General features: G+C 44.3%; 1 protein-coding gene across 1 annotated transcript in view; it reads left to right on the top strand.

Moving 5' to 3' along the window:
- The window catches only part of SGK1 (serum/glucocorticoid regulated kinase 1), a 75,947-nt gene that overhangs the window by 37,815 nt on the left and 14,439 nt on the right, over positions 1 to 23,693 (top strand). Inside the window, exon 3 of the mRNA XM_053381961.1 lies at positions 14,079 to 14,154. Coding sequence (XP_053237936.1) covers positions 14,079 to 14,154 — 76 coding nt within the window. The remainder of the gene's footprint in view (positions 1 to 14,078; positions 14,155 to 23,693) is intronic.

Raw genomic sequence — 23,693 nt, 5'->3', positions numbered from 1 at the left:
TTTAAAAAAGGAAATGTGGCATTCAGTATAATAACCTTAACAAATCCCTGTTTAATAAGAAGCTAGCAGGCAATATGCTGCAGCAGAAGCAGCCCCAGCAAAAAGAGGATTCCAATATAGCAAACCTAGCCAGATTATGAAAATTGCACCTGCTTCTGCACTGTGGATTTTGGCAGCTAAACAAATCCAGGTTTCTCAGACAGCAAAATTCACATTGTGGACCATTCAAATCACGAAAGGGTTACAAATCTCCTGGTTTTGTTATGAGAGGAGTTTTTTAAAAGGTACTTGAAAACAATAATAGCTCCACATTAGAAAAAGAAACAGCAATAGGTGAATAAAAATGTTGGCAATAATAATAATTTTAAAAATCTAATTATTCTTCAGAAGCTGAGTCATCCAGTGATGACTTTCCCCTAAAATATGAAGTTTGGACCAAATAATTAAAGAAATAAAAGACATTTGTGTAAATTATTATGCTAGCTCTAAGACTCAGGCATGTCGGAGCCTGCTGCACAATAAAGGCCTCAGTAGCTGATTTCCATTACATTTGCACATTCATATGGAAAAGATTTAGCTGAATGGAGATTTTCTTCACCCCTCTTTCCTTTTGCTAAAGGCAGCCTAGAGATGCAGAGATGTTTCCTCAGCAGGAAAAAAGCACAAAGAGGAGATGCCATTCCACAATCTTGACACAGTTTGAAAAGGTCACTTAAAAGCGCACCACGTGCACATAGCAGGATATGCACATAGGACAACCCAGAGGATTTGCTCATGAAAGATTAGCAGGCAGGGAGCCTTTGACACCCAAGAACTAGTATTTTGACGTTAAGGATTTGCACACTCATCCAGAGGCATGGCAGCTGCTGCCATCGAAGCACAGTCCTGCACCAAAGCGGCAAGTGCAGACTCAAGAAAAGCAAGCGTGTCACTGCAACTAATGTTGTGGCTTTTCTGCACCAAATGGGCACCTTTCAGGGAGGGAGGGAGGGAGGGATGGCACTGATCACCAAAACCACAGTGTGTGTGAAGGGGCAAGGGAAAGGCACAACTGGATGGGAAAATTAAACAATCAGCCTTGCCCATATGTTTGGAAAATCACACACACTACCCAGTGGTGTAGGATTGCATTATGGGGAAAGTGGCTTCTGGGAGCGTTTGTGAGGAGGGCCTCCCTGAGATCTGCTGTGCTGGCAAATCCATTCTTGAGAAGTGGAGGACATGAAGGATGGCCGAATGAGATCATAACAGAGCATTCAGTGAGGGCCCTGTAGGATTGGTCCTGTCGTTTTCATCACTTACTATGAATATTGGCATACATTAGTGTCCATGTAAGTGTACACTAAGTGCATGTTAAATTGTCCTGAGGTTCCTTGTAAGTAGGGTTGCCATGTGTCCTCTTTTTCCAGGACACACCCTCTTTTTCAGGGGTAAAATTTGAGACAAATTGCATTTATTTGCTATGAATGGCTGTCATAGCGTCCTCTTTTTTGCTTTTCAAAATATGGCAACCTTACTTGTAATACAGAGTATAAATTCGAAATAAATGCAAGTGTTGGGGCTGTGTTTGAATAGGCAGCATTGCAGTGATCAAACTTGCAGCTTCAATGACTCTGATCTCTTGCCATCGGCTACAGAACAATCGTGTTTCAAGTCCAGCCCATCTGGAGTGCATTGTTGGATAGGAAGGGTCACAAGACCAGCATTTCTGGCACAGATAATTCACCTCCCTGAATTAAAATTGTTTTAGCTTCTCTGATACATCATCCTTGCTTTTGCTCTCATGTGCAGTTTTTAACCCTTAAGTGCTGAACTGGGAATGTGGGAGGTGCTCAAACAGACACACCTCTGACTAGGTTAAAAGGATTGTGATTTTTTTCTATTTTATTCCATGTGAACATTGCCAATTAAAGCATGTGCTGCCTCATTCAACGCTTGTAACCTTAACTTTCAAAACAAAGCCAAGCACACATTACATAACAAGGGCAACTGAAAATAACCTAGCTTTAAAAGAGCTGGCACAACAAGTTTAAATACCAGTTTTGCTTTTAGATGAATATTCCCTCCCCCACCCCTCTCTCTCTCTCTCTCTCAAAACTGGCTCTGCAACTCTTGGATTAACATGGAAAACACATAAGCCCTTCAATAAGATTTTCTCTGGCATAGTTGTGCTGTATTGATTTATTGATTTGCTTTGTCACCCACCACAGAAATATTAGTAAAAGCAGAGCAGTTTTAAATGATGTTGGCAGGAGAAAAAAGAAAATCAAGTGTGTTGTGTTTTAGTTCTGTTTTTAGATTAATTGACCTAAAGACTTCAAAAATAATGAATTCCAAATATTTTTCTGATACATCAAACATTTCTCTTACCCAATAAACAAGATAAATCTGTTATCGTCTGTCAAAAAGACTCTGATAGTACAACCCTGTTCATGTCTGCTAGAAAGTAAGTCCTGCTATGTTCATTTGTTCCCTAATAAGGATGATTAGGATTGCAACTTTAATTGGTGTAACTTATTAACACCTGTAAGGTGCAGCAGCAGCAGGTGAGGAGTCAGTGCCCTCTAAGTGGCAGTGCTGCCAATATTGGGACAGAGATGTGGGGGGTAAGGCCAAAAATGCCATGTTGGGTGATCTTGCTAATGCCCTCACCCCTTCCCTGCCCCAGTGACTGTAGCATGACTGCTGTGGAAAGGGTATCGCTGCTGCTCCAACCCTCTACTCATGTGCTACTGTTTAGTAAGGTGTCATTTAAAAGCAGCATTCGTAATCACCCAATCATATTTTTGGACTTAGCCCAAAGTTGCCTATAGATGAATGTTGGACCAAATGCTTCCTTGTTGCCCCAGATCTGTCAGCTATGTGGTCCAAAGCTATCTGTGGTGTCTCAGGCTGGGGCTTCCGAAAAGTTGAGCCTATGTCTGTTGGGCAACTCAGTCACTTTCAAGAGAAACACAGGCCTCTTGTGGGTCCAATGGACATAGCTGATGACCTTACATACAAACAGCATTTCAGGTACTGAGGGGTGGGGACTGGACATGCAGCCTGCCCTGCACCTCCCAAGCTAGACATGGGGCCCTCAGGAGCAGTAGTGGATGACGTGGCGTGGAGACACTTCTCACCTGGCCTTCATTTGGTTGCATCACTGCTGCCAACCCAGAGAGGCAGAGGGGACGTGGGAAGGCAGTGGTGCAGGTGGTGTGGTGCTAATGCAGGGGTCAGCAACCTTTTTCAGCCGTGGGCCTGTCCACCGTCCCTCAGACCATGTGGGGGACCGGACTATATTTTTTTGGGGTGGTGTGAACTAATTCCTATGCCCCACAAATAACCCAGAGATGCATTTTAATTAAAAGCACACATTCTACTCATGTAAAAACATGCTGATTCCTGGACCGTCCGTGGGTTGGATTGAGAAGGCGACTGGGCCGCATCCAGCCCACGGGCCTTAGGTTGCCTACCCCTGTGCTAATGCATTTGCAGACCGGAGCAGCGCATCCCTTTTTGCTGCCTGAGGTGACATGAGGCACCATCCCCACTACTGCTATTCCACCAAAGCCTTGCTTACTGGGGTCGACCAGCAGTGGCAGCTTCCAATGAGACCTCATAATAGTTCTGAGAGATCTAGCCAGAAGCTGCCACTTTTCCAGCAATGGCAGGGGCGGGTGGGTCACTCCACCTCATGGGTAGGCCAGAGGCAATACTGGATTGGCTCTGCTGGTGTGCATTTGCAGCATGCCAGCCTCACCTCTCCCCCTCCAAGCAGAGGCCAGGTGAGGAGTCAGCTGTGCCCCACACCAGTATCTGCTGCTGTGCAGGAGCAGTGAATGATACTGGCCCTTCAACCAGCATTGAAGTAAGCTCCAAGTGCACAGCTTCTGTATCAGGAATGGAGGAGATGGCATCTTGCCCTTTGCTTCAGGCACCAACAGATCTTGAACTGGCCCTGCATACAAATGCCTGTATCTGTGGTCTGATTGCCCTTTTGTGAGCTTGAAAAGCTGCTTCAGGCAGAGGCCACGGAGAGCAAGGGAGGAGTTGTGAGGCCACCCAGTTTTTCCTGCTCTCGGTTGCCCCCTCTCAAAGTGGCTCTAAGAAAGGTTAATGGGGGGGGGACTGCATTATGTAAGCATTCACATGAAACCTCACAGTGGATGGACAAATGTAGCTCAGAAGCACGAAAGCAGCAGCTTCTGAAGCCATCGTCTGATCTTTGTCCACTTTATCTTCATACGGTTGGCATGATGAGTGACCTGGTAGAGCTTATGGAGGCTAATAAAATTTTTGACTATTTATACACATGTCATCCAGTCTTAAAACCCAAAAGCAGTTTTTAAAAATAACTAAATCTGCATTTGGGAGCAATTAGAGCATGGGTATTTCAGCATCCCTCATTTTAAAATCCAACAGCAGCTGGTTTGCAAAGTGTTTGGTTTATGTGAGTTAGCAAAAACCAAAATCATCCCTCAAATTGTGAGCCAAAATTCTGAAATGGAAGCCATAGCTTTGGCCCATTTCCTAAACAGTCACTTCTCAATGACTAGGTTGACTGGCAATATAAATATTGTATTACAGTGGTACCTCAGGTTAAGAACTTAATTCGTTCCGGAGGTCCGTTCTTAACCTGAAACTGTTCTTAACCTGAGGTACCACTTTAGCTAATGGGTGATTTCTGTTCTCATCCTGAAGCAAAGTTCTTAACCCGAGGTACTATTTCTGGGTTAGCAGAGTCTGTAACTTGAAGCGTCTGTAACCCAAGATACCACTGTACTGTGATTTCAGTGGAATCTACTGATACGGACTGCAATCTAATATCACTACTCTGTAGTAGCTTGTTGGATTTGAGTGGCTCTTCTAGAATAAGAGCCTGTTTACAAAAATAAAGAAATGTCCTGGCACATTATTTGATTTGATCAAATACAGATCAAATATTCATACCTTTCAAGCGGTGATTCAGAGGCTGAAATGGAAAGAGGCATTCTCTGATATCTTAGTCTTGGCCCAAGAAGTTCTGAAAAACTAAGAATCAGCATTTTAAATTTAACCCAGAAGCCCAATGCCCAGCTGGCACAAGAACATCTGAATATGCTCTTGGCTGCTAATGTGGCAACCTGTGTTAGTTGCAACATGTGATTCATCTTCAAGGGCCGCCCCATGCAGAATGCATGACAGTAGTCAGTCCTTGGTGTAACAAAGCGCACAGATAACTGTTGAGAGGTCTTGGCTATCCAGAAAGTGACATATCTGAGATATCAGATATAATTTATTTTTAAAACGAGTTTTTGGCCATTGCCTCTCCAAAAGCATCAGTGGATCCATTAGGCTGCCCAAGCTAAGTACCTACTTGGACAGAGCAGCAAATACAGTACAGAGATAGCAGGTATATTACTATGCCCAGTCGTTCTGCCATTCTAGCGTCTTATCATTCCTAAGCAGAAGATAAGGAGTTTTTATTGCAAAATCTGAGTAGTTTGGAGAGAGGATCTTCTGTGAGAGCAGGATGTTTGTTCTGATTATTAAATTGAAATACCATATCTGCTTCCATGGTTTCGTAATGGTTTGATATAGGGTTATTACGAAAGTTATTTAGATGCGTCAGAAGAACTGAGCACAAAGAGTTTTAAAAGGAGGCATGGGGAAGGAGAGCCAGCAAATGGGCAGGCTAAAATTATATGTAATTCCAATGAACACCATCAAACTGTGCGGCACGCAGCTGGTGCTCCTCCTCTTTCCCCCTCTCCTCCCCTTCCCCAATTCTTGATGACAGAACAAATGTCATTCCAAGGAAAGCTGGCAAATCTTTAGTATGACTCAGATCTGAGACATGATAGGTCAGGCGCCTGCTATGCAAATCAGCAGTGACTGCACTCAAGTATTATTAAATCCCACTTGAATCTGTTCAAGGGTTCTGAGGCATCATAGGCACAAGCAAATACCACTGGTATGGGTTGGATTGCTGCCTCTTCCCAAGTGGAAAAGTAAAGAGGGCAGCACTAATCTGGAGAGACAAATTTAAGCAAGTGGGAATTAAGGGAAGTCCATACCTAAACCCTGAATCTGAATTTGTATGGGGCCCTCAATGAGTGATTGTTTAATATCCCAGGGTGGTACACAGCGTTAGTCATAGTAAAAGCAGAGCCACTGAACTCAATGGAGTTGGGCAAGGGCATTAATATCAGTGGGTCTTCTCTGTGTGAGGCTTAGCTGGGCATCACCCATGCCTTTTATTGTGGGTTAATCACATAAAACAACACACACACACACACACACACACACACACACACAGTGTTTGAAACTAATGAAGGAGAGAGCTTCTAATTAAAGTAACAATGGACCTTTGCTGATTTGGATTTACATCTAGCTAAATATTATAATGAAAGTTGTTGGCCATCAGGACAGGAACTAAGAGATAGTACAGTGGTACCTCAGGTTAAGTACTTAATTCGTTCCGGAGGTCCGTTCTTAACCTGAAACTGTTCTTAACCTGAAGAACCACTTTAGCTAACGGGGCCTCCCGCTGCCACCGCGCCGCCGGAGCACAATTTCTGTTCTCATCCTGAAGCAAAGTTCTTAACTGGAGGTACTATTTCTGAGTTAGCGGAGTCTGTAACCTGAAGCGTATGTAACCTGAAGCGTCTGTAACCCGAGGTACCACTGTATAGCACTATTGTTTCTATTGCCTATGTTTGACTCAAATGTCAATTCCTGACCAGGGTCTCAGGAGAAGGGGGGTGGCATTCTTCAGCTGCTGCTTTTCTCCAACAGCAACAGATCTATCCAAGAAACCCAGTGTTTGTGACACACAGGGGCGTAGGAAAGGGGGCGGTGGGGGCAGATGCCCTGGGTGCCCTCACTGAGGGGGGAGTGACATTCAGTGTGCTGCCCACCCATGACTCCTAAGCCTACCCCAAGCTGTCAGGGTAAGGGGGGAGCTGCGCCGCTTTGCCAGCCGCATTCCCCCCTTTCCCCTTAGCTTTGACAGCTTGGGGAAGGCTTGGGAGTCGCGGGTGGGTGGCGCACCGAATGTCCGCCATGGGTGGTTCACTCTGCCCCCAGCTGCAGGGCCCGCACACTGCTCCAGGTACCTGAGTGGCTATCCCGTGCCTGGCAGGGCACCCTCCGCGCCATGCCCCCCTCGAGAGAGCGCCCACCCTGGGCAGCGCGGGCATATGCTCTGCCGCTGGTGACACATTCATGATTTGAAAAGCAAGGTCTATGTTATGCTCAACACACAGCAATTTAAATGACCCTTCTCTGTTCACAAAATTGTGCCCATGGCCAGGTTCTTAATAATTTAATTATTAAGCACGAACAAAAAAAAATGTTAGGAAGCATTAGTTTGAAGGAGGGAGTGCTTTTCATGTGCCTCTTATTGTATCGGAAATGTGTTTCTGAGTTGCACAAGGCAATTCTTTTTGACATTTAATGTCAAAATGTCAACATGCCAAACATGAGATTGTGATCTGTTTTCTGTCGAGAGGTTTTCAGAAATGAAGAGTCACTGGTATGGCATTCTAGTTAAGTTGTGCAAGGGCTGGAAGGGTGCAACACTGAATTCCACTCCATGACATTTCACATGCTGCTGAGGATCAATTTGAGCTGATCAGCATATTATAGGACCAGTCATTGCAGAGTAAATAAATACAGAATGCAGACAAGAACTTTCGGTAGTGTGTAACAAAGTGCCAGGGCCCTCAGGCAATGATTCTTGGACCTTGGTGTAAGAATAAGCATCCTAGAAGTGTCCCTGCATTCATCTGTGGAATTCTGGAGGCTGTAAGGAGTTATACCCATACTAGTACTATTACAGATTTGGGATACTAGAGTTTGGGGGTACAAAAGCGCCCATAATTCTAAAAAGTTTGTGAATGTTAGAAATTACTGAATGCTACAAATTACTAAATGCTTGGGGTCTTCCGGGGGGGGGGGGAGACAGTTTAGCAGTGTAAAAATGCAGGCTAAGCTTGTTTTTCAGGGTATAGCCTGGGTTGTCATTAAGCATGACAAAGGTGTTGATAGCCATCAAATGATGATGCTTGGGTCTATAGTAATGTGAATGTGATGTCACACATAAAAATGTGGTCCTTCTAAAAAGAGAGAGAGAGGTCTGGAGAAGGGGGGCAAGCAGAAGGGGGGGTGTTGCATTTTGGCAAGGTGTTCTGGGAGGAAGGAGGGGAACAAAAGAGAGAACTCCATGCAGTGCTGACTGGAGGATGCTGCAAAGAGAGACCCGGGACCAAAACTGGCTGCCTCTTTGGACCCAAGCTTGCTGAAGCTATGAAAGGAGTAATAGGGATACTCTTGGGGGTGTAATGTTGTGCACCCCCTCCACTGAAGGTTTTAGGTGTAGATATGTGTAAAATAAACCATATTTCTTAAAGACACTACTTTCCATGTGCCTCGGTTTTCCCAGAAGAAACACAACCCTGGGTGAGCACCTGGAACCCCCTGGAATCTTGCTACCACTTCACAGATATTGGGGTGGCCTGCAACAATACAGAACATCATTTACAGAAGCCAAATATCCTAAGCCTAACAGAAAGATTGTTCAAAAGCTTTTCATGGCCACTGCATGCTTACATCTCATTAGCCAGAGAAATGTTGAACAATGCCACTCTGCAAATATATGGCTAGAATAAGGGTCCGCATTGTTCTTCTGACTCATGAGATGTAGATTCTCATAACTGCATTCAAACATTTTTGCACTCCTGGATTTTTCTAAGACTAAAGTATTACGTTTTGGGAAGGCAACTGACAATGGAGGACTTCTATGTAATATGGTGGAAAACTGAGTGATATCATGCCGCCAGTCATTAAGTACTTCTGTCACTCATCAAGCACTATGCAAATTGTGGAGTGATGCTAAAGCTAGCCCAAGACCATCAGAGAGCCTGCTGGAAACAAGGTGTGTGCTACTCAACTGGCAGAGAGGGAGGCCTACCAGAAGAGCAGCACTTTCATTGCTGGACCCCACCCCCCTGTACACCTACAGAACGCTCTGCAGCAGAATGCTCTCTGGTGGGGTTCCAAAATGGGATACGTTGGGACAGCCAAGGCTTTGCAGGATCCAAAGTCCCCTTATTTCCTCGACTCCCATCCAAAGTAGTTTCTGAATTATGCCAGCCCTGGAGTGGTGCAGTCAGCACACAGCTTCGTCTGTATGGGCTTAATTGGGCTTAGCGAGACATGTAGCTCAGAATGAACTTTGAATGTGACCTTAACTTTTTCAGCCCTAGCAAGTAACTTTTAGAAACTTTTCCACAGGTTTGATTAGCACATGCAACAACTGTGCAAAAGCTCCTGTGCTGTTTTATCTGTACACCTGCCTGAGGCCAGCTGCCTATACACTTGCATGGACATTGTCCTTTTCAAATGGAAGTCACTTAACTCAAGGAAGTTATCTCAGTGGAAAATCCCAGTGCATGTGAACTCGCTAAGGAGACTCCCACTTTGCAATAGTCTCATCTTTGCCAGGATTTTTGAAAAGATAACATAGTTTACCCATCAGTGATTGCCCCACTGTACTCAAAATGAAATGTCTGGGCAAATAAAAACATCTTAACGTGTTGCCAAAAAGAGTCCCGTGTCAGCACCAGTCTTTTACCTTTGGGAGGTCAATCACTGGGCAACAATCACTGCAAATGCCCTCAGTGAATCTATAAAACATATTTTCTACAGACGGAACTCAGAGAATGGCTCATCAGATGACCTTAATGCAAACATTATGTACAAACAATCTGAACAGTTAGCTTTATTATAGTACTCAGGGAGTGGGTAAAGACTTATCTATACAAGAACTAGCACTGACTCAATATTATAGGTCATTTCAACTCATTCAGAGACTCTGTAACCAGTATTACTTGGTCACTAAGAACATCAAGAGAGCCCTGCTGGACCAGGCCAAACACCCATCTAGACCAGCATCCTGTGCTGACAGTAGCCAACCAGATGTAGCTCAGTTGGTTACAGCTTGGTGCTGATAACGCTAAGTTTTGCAGGTTCGATCCCCATATGGGACAGCTGCATATTCCTACACTGCAAGGGGTTGACTTAGATCAGAGCTTTCAAAATCCTCAGGGTCCAGTCCAACTCTACAATTCTATGATTCTGGCCTATGGGAAGGCTGCAGGCTGGATCTGAATACAATAGCATTTTCCCCACCTATGATTCCCAGCGACTGACATTCAGAAGCATGCTACTTAACCAAGCAGAAATCCCTACAAAAACATTTCCCCCTCCAGTCAGGGCCCAGGGCTTGTATCTACATGGTTGACCAAAAATTGTTCTTCAGATGTTATTCCTCAGTCTGTAGTGTAGGGGTGGGGCACCTGTGGCCTTCCCGTTGTTGCTAGACTCCCAATTTCCATCAGTCCCAGCCAGCATAGGAGCTGGAGCCAAACAACATCCAAAGAGCCACAGGATCCCCATTTCACAACAACAACAACCTCTTCCATCTATTAAGGATGCATATTTGGAAGCAAGACTGAAAATGTTCCTGGCAGCATCTGATGCTGATGGCTAAACATGTTGACATCCCTGAATAGGCTGCAGCCATGCAGAAATGTGGTGCTGGCTTCTAATAATATCAGGGTGGGTTGTTTTTTTTCCTGAGAAAGTACCACTATGGTCACACACAATGCAGGTAGAGTAAAATCAGGTTTTGGTAGACATGCTGTGGAAGAGATTTCAGACACTGGGTGGTGTTGTGGCACGCATTCTCACATACCCATGTCCCTGACTCCCTTGGTCAGTGTTCAGCCATTACATGGTTGCCACTGACCTCCTGGTTAAGTATGTGGTTTGAAGCATGAGAGGAAGTGATGGTGCATAATTTCCAAGTCTTCTTCAAAGAGTAGTTCTTTGAGGCCCAGAGAACTGAGAATGCCTCTGCTTTTCTACCCAGGAGATGTGGAAACTTGTGTGAGATAGGAGAAACAGGAAGTGTGAGACAGCTGCACTTCCTGTTATCTCTGCAGCAACATCATCCATGAAGCCGCTCTCAGCTGCAGCTGTCTGAAAGAGGCTGAAGATGTTAAGGTTTTCTACTGGCTTTTCATTATCTGTCAAAGATTTATTATTATGTCAGCAGCTGTGGTATTCATTTGTTTGTTTATTTAGAAGATTTATATTCCGCCTTTCAAATTATTATCAAGGTGATTTACAAGCAACAGATAATAGTACCATTATCCCAAAACCCAGAAATATATACGCACAGAGACACGGAAACTCAGCAGCCCTTGGTCTTCCAGTCAGGGATTACCCAATTCCCCCCCCCTTTTTTTTTTACCTGAGGCAAATGACAGGACAGTATTCACCATTCTACGTACAGAAACCAACCAAACTGGCAACTGAATCTTACTTCAGATTCAGTGGGGGTTAGAATTCAATGGTGTGCTGTTAGAAATGCTCTATCAGAGCAAATATTGCAGAACTATTTCCCCCACATGCTCTTCTGAGGGGTTCATGAGCCAATTAGGGGAGCATGGGGTGGGGGAAAGGGGGGAGCCCATTGCACTAGTGGAAGTCCTTATGTAAGCAGGACCAGTTAGTTCAATCCAGCCCTAAGGATGGGACATCTGAAGGCAGCAGGCTAACTTTGAGGCCACAGAGCAGCTCTGTCCTCCAGCACCTCACAACTGCTCCCCATCCCTCAGCATCTGTTGCCCGAGGTGCCCTGTTCACACTGCCTAAAGGTAGGGCCAGTCCTGCTTCCAGTTGATGGGTTGGGCCAGAGCACATTTTCCTTCTGTTCTTAAAGTCAGCCTGACAAAGACCAACATCCTGGGTCACGACACTGCCAGCACCCCACACATCTGCACTGATGACCACCTGCTTGAGATGTACATGATTTTGTCTCCCTGAGCTCCACCATAACTCATAACCTCTCCATTAATGTTGAGTTGTACAATAGTATTGGCAAGGCAGCTATGGCAATGACTCACCTCTCTGAAAGGCTATGGGAGAATGTGATGCTAATGACCAATACCAAGATGAAGGTCTACCAGGCTGGTGTGTTGAAAGCATGCTGCTTTATGGTAGCGTGATGTGGGCAACTTACAACCGCCAGGAGCAATGCCTCGATGCCTTCCACATGCCCTGTGTCAGAAAGGTTTAGGGCATCACATGGCAGGACAGAGTCACACTCCTGCCTCAAAGACACTGGTTGTAAGCTTCTTTGGGGAAACTTCTGGCAGCAAAATGCCCTATAATTTTAAATCCAATATAAAATATAAATACTGGTATGGAACTGGTAAGAATTTTCCATGAGTCACTGTATTCTGCCAAACATTTCTTATTCCTTAGGTAAGAATAATTAAGGTCGATCAAGTGAGTGCTTAAGCTCCGGTGTTCTATTTTTGTGGGTCAAAGTGCAACATACCTGGGAAACTGGAGACTCCGAGTTCAGTGTGTAATGATATGATAGACTGCACAGGGCTTTTGTCTCCTGATCACCCATTGTCTTAACTGGTGTTTTAAAATATTTGACTACTTTCAGTAGTTATCTGCCAAAGCTTAAGTGTGCCAAACAATCAAAGAGACAAAAAGACCCAGTCATTCCTATTAAGCAATTTGTCTGATTGTCCAAATTGACTTAGACTAAGCAATATCAAGAGAAATCTAAGCAGGTACATTGGGAAATGCCATTTGAGTGCATGAAGAAGGCATGCAGAAAGCTCATGTTTTCTGGAGCAAAACTTTTCAAGGAACAAGAATCGAAAGAGCAGTAAATGCAACAAATAGGCAAGTTCAAGAGGACAAGACTTCCAGCCAGTTCATATGGTCTTCAGTTATTGGGATGGAAGAAAAGCATTCCCTGGTCATTTTCTGGTTTGGGGGCAGAATGTGGTGAGGGAAGAGTTAGCATTCGTGAATCAATGCCTTTTTTCAACTTAGTCAATAAGTAGACCACTGGACAAAATATTTCCTCACTATTTATGAAATTCATGTACTGTCCACAGAAAGAGTGCTGATGCGGAGAGTGTTTGGTTTCATGTCTTGAAAGCACATAAATATGCTTCCCATCTGGAGGTTGATTGATATATATTGATATAAAAAATATTTATGTCCAATTTTACACCATTGTAATTTAACAGTACTTTTCGTCCATGTGCTTTCCTAGCCTTGGTATTTAGAAGATGCCAGTATATCTAGATCTAGATCTATCTTCCACAAATTTGCATATAATCTGACACAGGGAATTTCCAGATGCAGGTAAATAGGTTTAGGTCCCCCCCCCCAAACTCTTAAGTTTTGTGTGTGTATACACTTGTCTCTGGGAACCAGACTACACTGTCCCAACTCTTCAGAGCAGAGTGCAGGTACACCTTCTGAGGGTGTCAGATAAACACTACTTCACCACCACACAGCAGCAATACTCGTGGGGAAAGAAGGGGCTTCTCTGGCCTCAGTCATCACTGTGGTGGGGTGGGGGTGTGACCTACTTTATAGTCCTCTATTTGAAGACCATCCAAAGCTAGTCCTTTTGTTAGAATAGCTGTTTGGTCCAAGTCTGACTTAATGATAAGGAGCCACAAGAAGTGAGAGCAGAGGCCTTGAGGTTGCCCATCAGTTGTCAGCACCTGGGTTGCAGATTAAGCAGGCACACATTTTCCTAGCCCTCCCTGCTATGGCAAGATTTACCAGATTGCTATTTAAATTGTATAAATCATTTCTACATTTGCATCTATACATAGAAGTAGCATATGCACACCTAATGCAAATCTGTGTCCCTGTTATGTTCCTATTTTTGGTGATGTGTATAATGACCACAACTGTCTTTCATTTACACTTTTCCTCCATGAGCAACTAATGGGAATTTTCCTTGGCCAGAAGGAGACCAGCTGGGTATGGGCAGGCAGTCTGACTGACAGGGCTGAGATAAGATTCTCCCTCAACACTGTGTAAAGCAATCTCATAAACTTTACATAGAAACTATATCACAAAATATAGAGTCCACACTTCAGTGCACAGCTGTATACAATACACCTGTATACAATACACCTGTGAATTTAAAAGGTTTCTTTGGAGTAGAAAAAACTTTTAGATGTTTCAAGATACATTTTGTTCCTTCTGCTTTATAGGTGAAAGAACTTTACAGTAAAGAAGATCTGTTGGCTCAACCTGATCAGAGAACTTTCTGGACTAATGATGACTCAGGTAAGAATTTAGCAAGTAAAGGCATATCCTTCAGGATGCTGCAGTCAGTATTAATATTGCACTGTTTGGATTTTTTTATTAAAAAAACCTGTGCAGTAATATGCAGTAATATTTTCTTCTTCTTTTTAAGTGTGGTGGAAGGTTTGAGCCTGCAAAAGAGGGTTTGCATTGAGGGTTAGACTACCTCAGAATAAGGAGGGAAGAAAATCCCTACTGGATCAGACAAAGGGTGTCTCTAGTGCAGGATCCAGTTTCCCACAGTGGCCAACCAAATGCCTACGGCAAACTCTGCCAATCTGAGGCCTCTTTCCACGTGCTCCCCAGTAATTGATATTCAGAGGCAGACTGCTTTAATATTGGAAGCAGTGCCCAACCACCATGACTATGAGCCGTTGATAGCTTTATTCTCTGTAAATGTGTCTAGCCTCCTTTTAAGTTGGTGGCCATGCATTTTGTGGAAGAAAATTCCATACCTTAACATGCCCTATGACCATTTGTATCACCTATATTCTGTCTAGCCCCATGAACCCATTAAGTTTTGGGCCAGTATCTGGGTAAGGCAGCCCGCTTAGATATTTAGCAGAACAGTTGGCTGGATGAATGGTCTGGTGGTTATGCAACCAATGGCAGGGTGCTCAACCCAAGCCAATAATATTTAAGGAAATCTGAAACTGAAATCTGCATAGGAGAGTGACTGGGAACACTACTTAAAGGGAATCTCTCGGACTGATAAAGCACAATAAGGCTACTGCTAACTTAAGCAATCCGAGAAGAGTCACTGTTTAATTGCCCATTTAGTTTATCATGCTCTAACCCTATTATGGCATTTTTACAAAAGTGCAGTAATCGACTTGAGGGCTCCAGCATTTGTTACTGTTCAGCTGATAGGCGCCAAAGTGGGTCAGTTCTAATGAACTGTATCTAATTGAAATGGTCAAGTTCACTTTAAGTCCTTAAGGCTTTGTTCATATGAGATAACTTCAGTCCTTTTTCTCCCTCTTTAGTCTGTCCCCCAGGTATATTGCTTTACATAGGGCACCTGATTGGTGGTGGTGTGGTGGAGTAATTCCGAGGGGGGGGGGAATGGATTGGATCACAGCAGAGCAATATATTCATGTGAAAAAGGGTTGACGCTAAAGTCTTCTTCCCTAGCTGTGTGATGGCTTTCCCCTAGATCAGGGGAGGGGATTTTTTTTCCCCAACTTGAGGACTACATTTCTTTCTGTGCAACCTTCTGGGGCCACATGCCAGTGGTGGTTGGCAAGGCCAGAAACAAGTCAGTGAAGCAACTAATGTTCATTTTAATTGGTACTATAGGCATGTTTCTACATACAGTGGTACCTCTGGTTGCGAACGGTATCCGTTCTAGAGGCCCGTTCGCAACATGAAAAGAGAGCAACCTGAAGCGCCGTATCTGCACAGGTGCGTGGCGTGATTTGGCGCTTGTGCACATGCGCGAAGCGCGATTGGCAAAACCCGGAAGTAACCCTTTCCGGTACTTTCAGGTCGCCGCAGGATGTAACCTGAAATAACGTAACATGAAGCAAACGTAACCTGAGGTTTGACTGTATTTTCACACCCCTCTCTAACCTATGTCCAGGCAATGGCATGTTCCATCCAGGAAAAAATGCTCAAGGAGGGTGCATGGCAGGACCAGTGAGGGGCTGTGAAGAGAGGAGGTGTGAAGCCTGGTCCTGAGGACCGGACAAAGAGGCCTGGGCAAAAGGCCTGGGCAATCACCTAGAGCAGGCATCCCCAAACTCGGCCCTCCTGCTGTTTTGGAACTACAATTCCCATCATCCCTGACCACTGGTCCTGTTAGCTAGGGATGATGGGAGTTGTGGTCCCAAAACATCTGGAGGGCCGAGTTTGGGGATGCCTGACCTAGAGGGATTACAGGCATCTTCATGGCACCATGTCTATGACGTAACAAAATATGCACAGATTTGGATATATGTGTCTTCACCTTTACTCCTGGGATGCAGCTGTTTGACTAAGGTCAAACACCAGGATGGTCCCGTGTGTGTGTCCTATTCAACCTCAGCAAGTCAGGTCATACCGCATCTGTGATTGTATAGGTTGCCAGATAGCCTTGGATTATCAGCTTCAGCTTCTGTTTTTTCTGGCTGCTCCATGGCTCCAGTTGAGTGTTTGCTCCCTTAGGCTCCTTGATAATGTTTCCATTTTAGTGCTTCCAGCTTGACTTTGAAGTTAACCTGTCCGCTGAATCATCCAGGGGACAGGCTTGTCCCTGAACTGTTGGCAGACAGTTTCACTCCTCAGGGTGTCTTTTCCACTGGAATGGCTGGAATGCAACTTTCAGGTGGAGAGTGTTTGGATTTCTGTGTAAAGCAGCAAATAGCTGGAGAATGGTCCTGGGAGGATTTGCTGTCAGTCTAGCACTTGTAATTTTCCACAGGCATGTTCTGTATTCTGCATGCATCTGTCACATGAACTGGCAGAGTCCCTGACATTGTCTGCAAGTTCCCCATGACTGACTGCTGTTGAAAGTTTTTATTTTATAGCATTGGTGCATTCCCCGCCACATCTGAAAAGTTGCACCAGAAACGGCCATAGTTTGGTGGTAGGTCATATACTTGGAATGCAGATGATCCCAGATTCAATCCCTTGTGTCTCCAGTTAGGACTGGGGAGGTTGCTGCCAGGCAGTGTAGACAAGATGACACTGCACTAGATAGGCCAGTGATCCGGCTTACTGCAAGGCAATTTCCTCTGTTCCTACGTGATGGTCAGAATTGTCTTTGGCAATCCCAATATCCAGCCCCACCCCCAGACAATATCTAAACTCCAGAGCTATTTTCACTGAAGGCTTGTCCTGCTGCCTCTGCAGGACTCTGCATTTTAGTTGGCAAATCAACTGGAAAGATGCTTCATAGGCAGGATTATTTCCAGTACACAAAACTCTTGGCTTCATTGAGAGCCATTATATTTTTAGGCGGAGACAAATGATTATAGATGCATAGAATAATATAACCATGAGGCTCAAAGGAACTCCTTTGAATAGGAACTTGTCCAAAGCTCGGGGAGGAACAAGGAAAAAATATAGTTGTGCCATGCGACAGATAGTTTCCTTGACATCTGGTGGATTTAACAACCGCCTTTACTGATTGAAGGCTAAACTAGGCATGACATTAATAGTGCAAATGCAAAAATGTGTGAATGCCATTAATGGTCAGGAATCAGGATTTTTGTTGTTGTTATGTAAAGAGTAGCAGAGAGGAAACTTAAGCAGCCTCAGGTCCATGGAAAGTGCAGAGGAGAAGTTCAACTCTTTATCTTTCTTTCACAATCTTGTCGAGATTGCTTCTCCAAAGCTGCTTTTTGCATTTTAAGGGAATCCTCCAATGGCGCCTTTTTCTTTCTTTCTTCTGCATTCAGTTTGTGCCATGCGGTGTCATCTTGATGACATTAGGTTATCCATCTGGGGTGGGTGGGTGTGTTGGGCTCCTCTTCCACCTTGCAATCCTGAGATTCTAAATACCACTCAGCAGTAAATGTTTGCTTTTGCGCCAGGTTGCAAGATGATCAGTGTAGTACTTAGGCAAATGAAAATCAAACGGCACGGTAATAATGAGATCCTCAAATAGTGGAAATCAATTTAGCTAACTGATAGTGGAAATCAATTTGCCATCCTTTTCATTTTGACTATCACATCCTGAGAAATATGATTGCAGGGAGATAATTGCCGTAGGAAGCCAGGCCCTTATGTGCATAGAACATAGGAGCATGTAATTACTTGCTGAGAATTAAATAGCAGCATGAATGATGCAGTGAATAATAATCTAAGACTTAACAACAGCATACCAAAAGCATGGCTACTAGGCTATAATGGTAACGACAAGTACAGGATGTTTTTCTGGCATACATCTCTTTGTCCAAAAGACAAGATTTGTGTTGCCTTGTTTAAAATGGCAATGTCACTGGAAGTTTCCCCTCCTTCTCTTTCTCTCTCTCTTTTAACTCTGCCCCTTCACTGTGACAGCTGTGTAATCGGGGTTGGGACCATGGCACATGTGCAGGAGGTGCTGATGCCCAACAAAGGGCAGACCCTGTCCCAAAGCTGCTTTCTGTTGGAGAGTAAAGACTCCACATGTGGTGGTGAGGATTCTCCTATACAGTTGGACAAATGATTTTTGTTGGGACTGTGGCATAGGAGGAAAGCTTTGCCTCCTGCCTTATCACTTATCATGGTCCCTGCATGAGTTAAAGAAAGAGATAAGCAACTTCTACTGACGCATCTCATGCAGTTTGGCCCTGTGTTGATTAACGAGGTGCCATGTACTCAAGTAATCATTAAATATAATTAAACATGCAGATTTCCAAATGTGGGACCTTTTGAGATAAGGAAGGAAAGGGCAGGAAGGAAAGGAAACTTTACAATTTAATGAGCAAAAGCTCGTCAGCATTGCTTAAAGCAAAATGGCTAACTAGTAGACTTCCAGATGTTGCTGGATTTCAGTTCCCACCATCCCTGTCCATTGACTAAGCCAGGCACCCCCCGACTCGGACCTCCAGATGTTTTGAGACTACAACTCCCATCATCCCTGACCACTGGTCCTGTGAGCTAGGGATGATGGGAGTTGTAGTCACAAAAACATCTAGAGGGCCAAGTTTGGGGATACCTGGACTAAGTCAAGCTGGAATCCAACAACATCTGGAGAGCCACTCCTGTTTGAAACCAGGTGTCCATCTTTAACAAATTCTTCATTCCACCAAAACACAGTAAACACTCTTAGCAGAAATATGTTTGGCCTAGAGTACCACAGCTTCATCACAGACACTCCAGTAATGTCCGATTCCAGCTGCTCTCAGCACCTTCCAGCATGGCCAATGGTCAGGAATTATAGTAGTTGTGAGCCAGCAATATTTGGAGGGTCACAGGTTCCCCACTTGGCTACTGATGGAACATTTAAGACTTTCCTTAATTTGGTTCTCTCTATTTTCAGTGGAGCTTCTTTCAGTGCAGGCTACACTATTGCAGCAGCACATGGAATATGCATTGCCTTCTTCAGTTACAAGAATTAAATATGCGTGGTGATAACATTGCCAGTGATTTAATAACGGCACTTATCCTATCCTTGTCCTATGGCTGTAGTACTGCTGCGGTTACATTTTTCCACCAACCAGCTTGTCTTCAGCGGATCTGTGCTAATTGATGTATGCACAGCTATTATGCGTGTGTGTTGATCCTTCTTAATAAACACTGACTAAGGTATGAATGGAACCAATTGATGGGGGGGAATTGCTCCAGGTGCAGCCAAGGTAATTGGCCCAGAGAACTGTGACCATGTGGTTGCAACATCCAAAGGCAAACATTCCTCAAATAACTGGGTCAACACTTCAGGCATTGCCTGACTGCAAAGCTTTCGTCAGGATGACCTCAGACCGGCTGAAGCACAGTGGGCCTACGCATACTTTTCAAGTGGGAGCATGGTTTGACATACACATACATAATAAGCGTTTGTTAACAACAAAGTGGGGATCACCACAGTAGTTACAAAGGCTTATGTGAATGCTTATGGGGGTAATTTCAGATGAGATCTGAGTGCTTTATAAAGGGACTTATGCAATCTCGCTTTCAGATAAGGCTCAACACGTTTTTCTGTGTTTGCTTTACAACCCTCTTGCAAGCAGCTGAAGCATGGCTTCAAGTCTGGCTACATAAACAAATTAACTCCTTTGAAGCTATGACGTATTTCTTGCATTTTAAACCTGGGGCCCCATCTCAGAAACAGCTATCCACTTTTCACAGATACTTACACCAGTAATAACTACTTTCAGGATGAATTCAGTGATGAATTTAGAGATAGGCTACAACCATCTTTAAACACACACACACTGCTAAACTGTTGCTAAACTACATGTCCTATCAACCCTGAGCATTGGCCACGGCCTTCTCGGTAGTGGCGCCTGCCCTGTGGAACGCCCTCCCACCAGATGTCAAAGAGAAGAACAACTACCAGACTTTTAGAAGACATCTGAAGGCAGCCCTCTTTTGGGAAGCTTTTAATGTTTAACAGACTACTGTATTTTAATACTTTGTTGGAAGCCGCTCAGAGTGGCTGGGGAGGCCCAGCCAGATGGGCGAGGTATAAATAATAAATTGTTGTTGTTGTGGTTGATGCTGATGAAGTTCTCCACCTCTGGCTGAAAGGGTCCTACTATAGGTTGTGCATTCGCTCAGGGGACATGTACCTAAGGGCACACGTCTTCTGTCATCTAATCTGTTTCCCCATTTGGGTCCCCACAGTTTCCCTTGGCTCCTGATGCTCAGCAGAATCATGAGGGTCTGTGTGCCTGCACAGCTCCCAGGCCTTTGTTTTGGCTGGGCGTTTGGTCCCACTTAAAAGGCTCTGAGACAGAGGTGGTAATGGAACAACTCTCTGTCAAGCAGATGGATAGATGAGATTAGCTTCCAGTTGCACATCATTAGAGCGTCCTGCTTGAGTAATGGAATAGGTTGAATGTTCTAGCGTATGTCATTATGAGTATTGTATTTATGTCATTTATGAAACGTTCATATCCTACCTTTCAAGCCGTAGATCCACAAAAAGCAGGAAACAAAAAGAGAGCAAAAAACTAGAATTCAGAAAGTATTAAAACTGCAATACAGCACAGCACAAAATGCTACAGTACACCCTGTATGTTGCACCAGGTATAAGGGCTACTTCGGTGTTTGAATGTGGAGTTTCCTATACAACGTAAATTAAGGTGGGGCAATATTCCTTCTCCATGCTGTTCCAATGAAGCCTAGCAATGGGGACTCCCTGTCTTGATCTAATCAACTACAAGGCAGACAGTCCCTATCTCTAGCCTTTATTTTCTGGGGGAGGGGAGGAACAGGCCCATATACCTAGACTTCCATTATGCTCTGTTCTCAATTACAAGCACCATACATTTCAGAGACTATAGACACTTCTTATATATCGTTCATGAGACTATTCACAATACTCGGCAATCACTAATCGGCAATGAATCAGAAAGTCCATTGTAACACAGAGAAAGCCTCTTTGCTAGAGCCAATTGCAAACCACATGGGCATTCCAGACCATTGTTTCCTCATGTCCATTAATAACTTTTGACAGGGAGAGAAGCTTGCAAGTGTGGGTTTTCAAATGCAGGTCCAGTTGAGACTGGCACTGATCCCCATTTCCCTTTTGAGTCTTCCATTGTTCGGCAAAAGATTCCTGCATTGCAGGGGGTTGGGCTAAATGATCCCTTATGGTCCCTTCCAACTCTACAATCCTATGATTTACAAAATTCTCCACTTGGAAGCCCCCTAAGGGCTGGGTCATGCAGGCAGCAAGCAGACCATCACCTCTGGGAGTGCACCAGGTCACCACCAGGTCACAATTCTCTGATAACTGCAGCTAGTTTAACAACCAACAATAAGGGAATATTGGAGCAATGCTGAAAGTATCAGATACTTTTTAACTACAGGTCACGCCAGCTAAGAGATGCTGTAATTTTCCGTGTTGGGGAATTACTTTCTCCTAGTTCAGAGCCTCATCACTTTATGATCCTGCACTTCCAATCCCCTGGCATTAAAGCTTCTTATTGACAGTGCCATAAACCCATGATATAGCCAGCAGCAAACTGAAATACTGTAAAATAGGTAGCAAATTTATCTTTAGCAAAATATTGCACTCAAATCAGATCCATAGAAGCTTTCCCAGCCAATAACAATCTCCTTGCTGGAGAAGTGTCCAGCAGTCTTTCGGCAGCCTCCTGCTATTGCAATAATTAAATTGATTATTATTAAATCTATTAAATGTGTCCTATTTATTGTCAACAGCTTACATGTACACTGCCAGATCCATTCTGCAGCTTAGGAAAAGCAGTGAAAACGAGGCCAGCAGTCACAGTATGCTAAACAGGACTAGGAACCACAAACCACCCAGGCTGTTAGTTGAGATTAATTTTTCCCATCGAAATCAATGGAACTTCACTTAGCTGTGTGACTGCTTTGTCACATTTATTTCAATGGGGTCAAAGCACAGCTAAATTATTCTGCATCCAAACCATGTTAGTTTGAGGCCATTACTTGCAAGTAGGCCCACTGATTCCAGGGGGGATTTATTTCCACACAAACACAAAAAAAACATAGCCTAAGCCAAAGGACACTTAATGTGGAAACAAATTGCTTTCCGATCAGTGGGACTTGTTTACATGTAACGGGGTCTGATCCAAAAGAAACAAGAACAAAATCATAACTAAGATCCCTTGAGAGCAAATGTTTGGGACATTAGTCATGACTCTCTTTAAGTTGCTGGTTTGGACTGCTGGTGTCCTGGCATACTTATCTGGAAGCAATACATTCTTCTGGAATTAATGGGTCTTACTTCTATGTAAACATTTTCAGATTGGGGATCTACTGGTGTAAACTCAGTGCTTTGGCTTAAATGGATATTTGGCTTGCAGAAGCATCAGTCCTCAGGCCTTTGAAAAGAGCTGTTGCATATGAAGCACGATTTGTGACATGACACAGACAGACCAGTTGGATGAAGCTATGTGTAGATATATCTATTCTAGGTGCTTTGTAACAACAAAAACCACCACCACCACAGACACACCTCAGAGTGATTTGCTGGGGCTAGCAGGAGCTTGCACCTCTGCCAGTGGTATATTTAGGTACCTGTCTTGCATCTACTTGGGGGGTTAACTGAGTCTAACCACAATACTGGCAAATCACCATTACCAGTTAAGACATCCTTGATTACTACATTGTCTCCTATAAGCACCTGTCATTGTTACCACCCATCGATCTATGCAATCCTAAGCATATTTTACTGAGAAGTAAATCTTGCTGTGTTTTACAGAGCTTATCCCCCAATAAATGTGGTTAGAATTGGAACATTACAGAAAATCAAGCCATAAAAAATAACCTGGAAATGTGGTCTTGCATGCAAAAGCTGTTAGTCTTAATACTTCTATGGTAACCATGAACCTTGCAGAGGGGGCTACTTCTACTGTACAGCACTGATCCTGCTGGCCTATTTGGTCAGCACAGAGGTTAAGTGCAACACCGTGTTAGGCAGGCGCCACTGGTTTCAACCCCATACATTTCTACGAAATAATAGTGGGGCTGGGAGAAACATTAGTGAGCCACTTCTGGTCCGTGATGGGCCAGTAGTCTAACTCAGCATGTCTTGGGTTCATGCGATTACCCCGAGGAAGGCACGCAGCTAATGCAAACCATCGCTACGCTGATGCACGCGCCGTATTGCAAGGCCAGTGAGGATGCTGAAGTCTCGGAAATAAATTGCCCTGCGCCTCCTTCCTTTGTAGCTTTATTTGGGGACGGAGGGAGGAGCACCTCCTGTGCTTCTGGGTCAGTTAGTCCCAGCAACAGCCTGGGAAGCTTCCGGACGCAGACATGTCCTAACTGTGCTGCAGGCCGTCGTGCAAAGCGAGAACCTGAACCACCCCTCATCTCAGGGACACAGCCTGCCAACTGCAGGTGCCAAGAGTTTCAAAGTGTCTTTGATCTGCCGGCCGTAGCCTTCGTTCATATAACAG

This window comes from Podarcis raffonei, chromosome 3 (assembly GCF_027172205.1).
Source record: "Podarcis raffonei isolate rPodRaf1 chromosome 3, rPodRaf1.pri, whole genome shotgun sequence".
In the NCBI taxonomy this organism is placed as follows: Eukaryota; Metazoa; Chordata; class Lepidosauria; order Squamata; family Lacertidae; genus Podarcis; species Podarcis raffonei.
The sequence above is the reverse complement of the archived record's forward strand: the minus strand, read 5'-3'. Positions and strand labels throughout refer to the sequence as shown.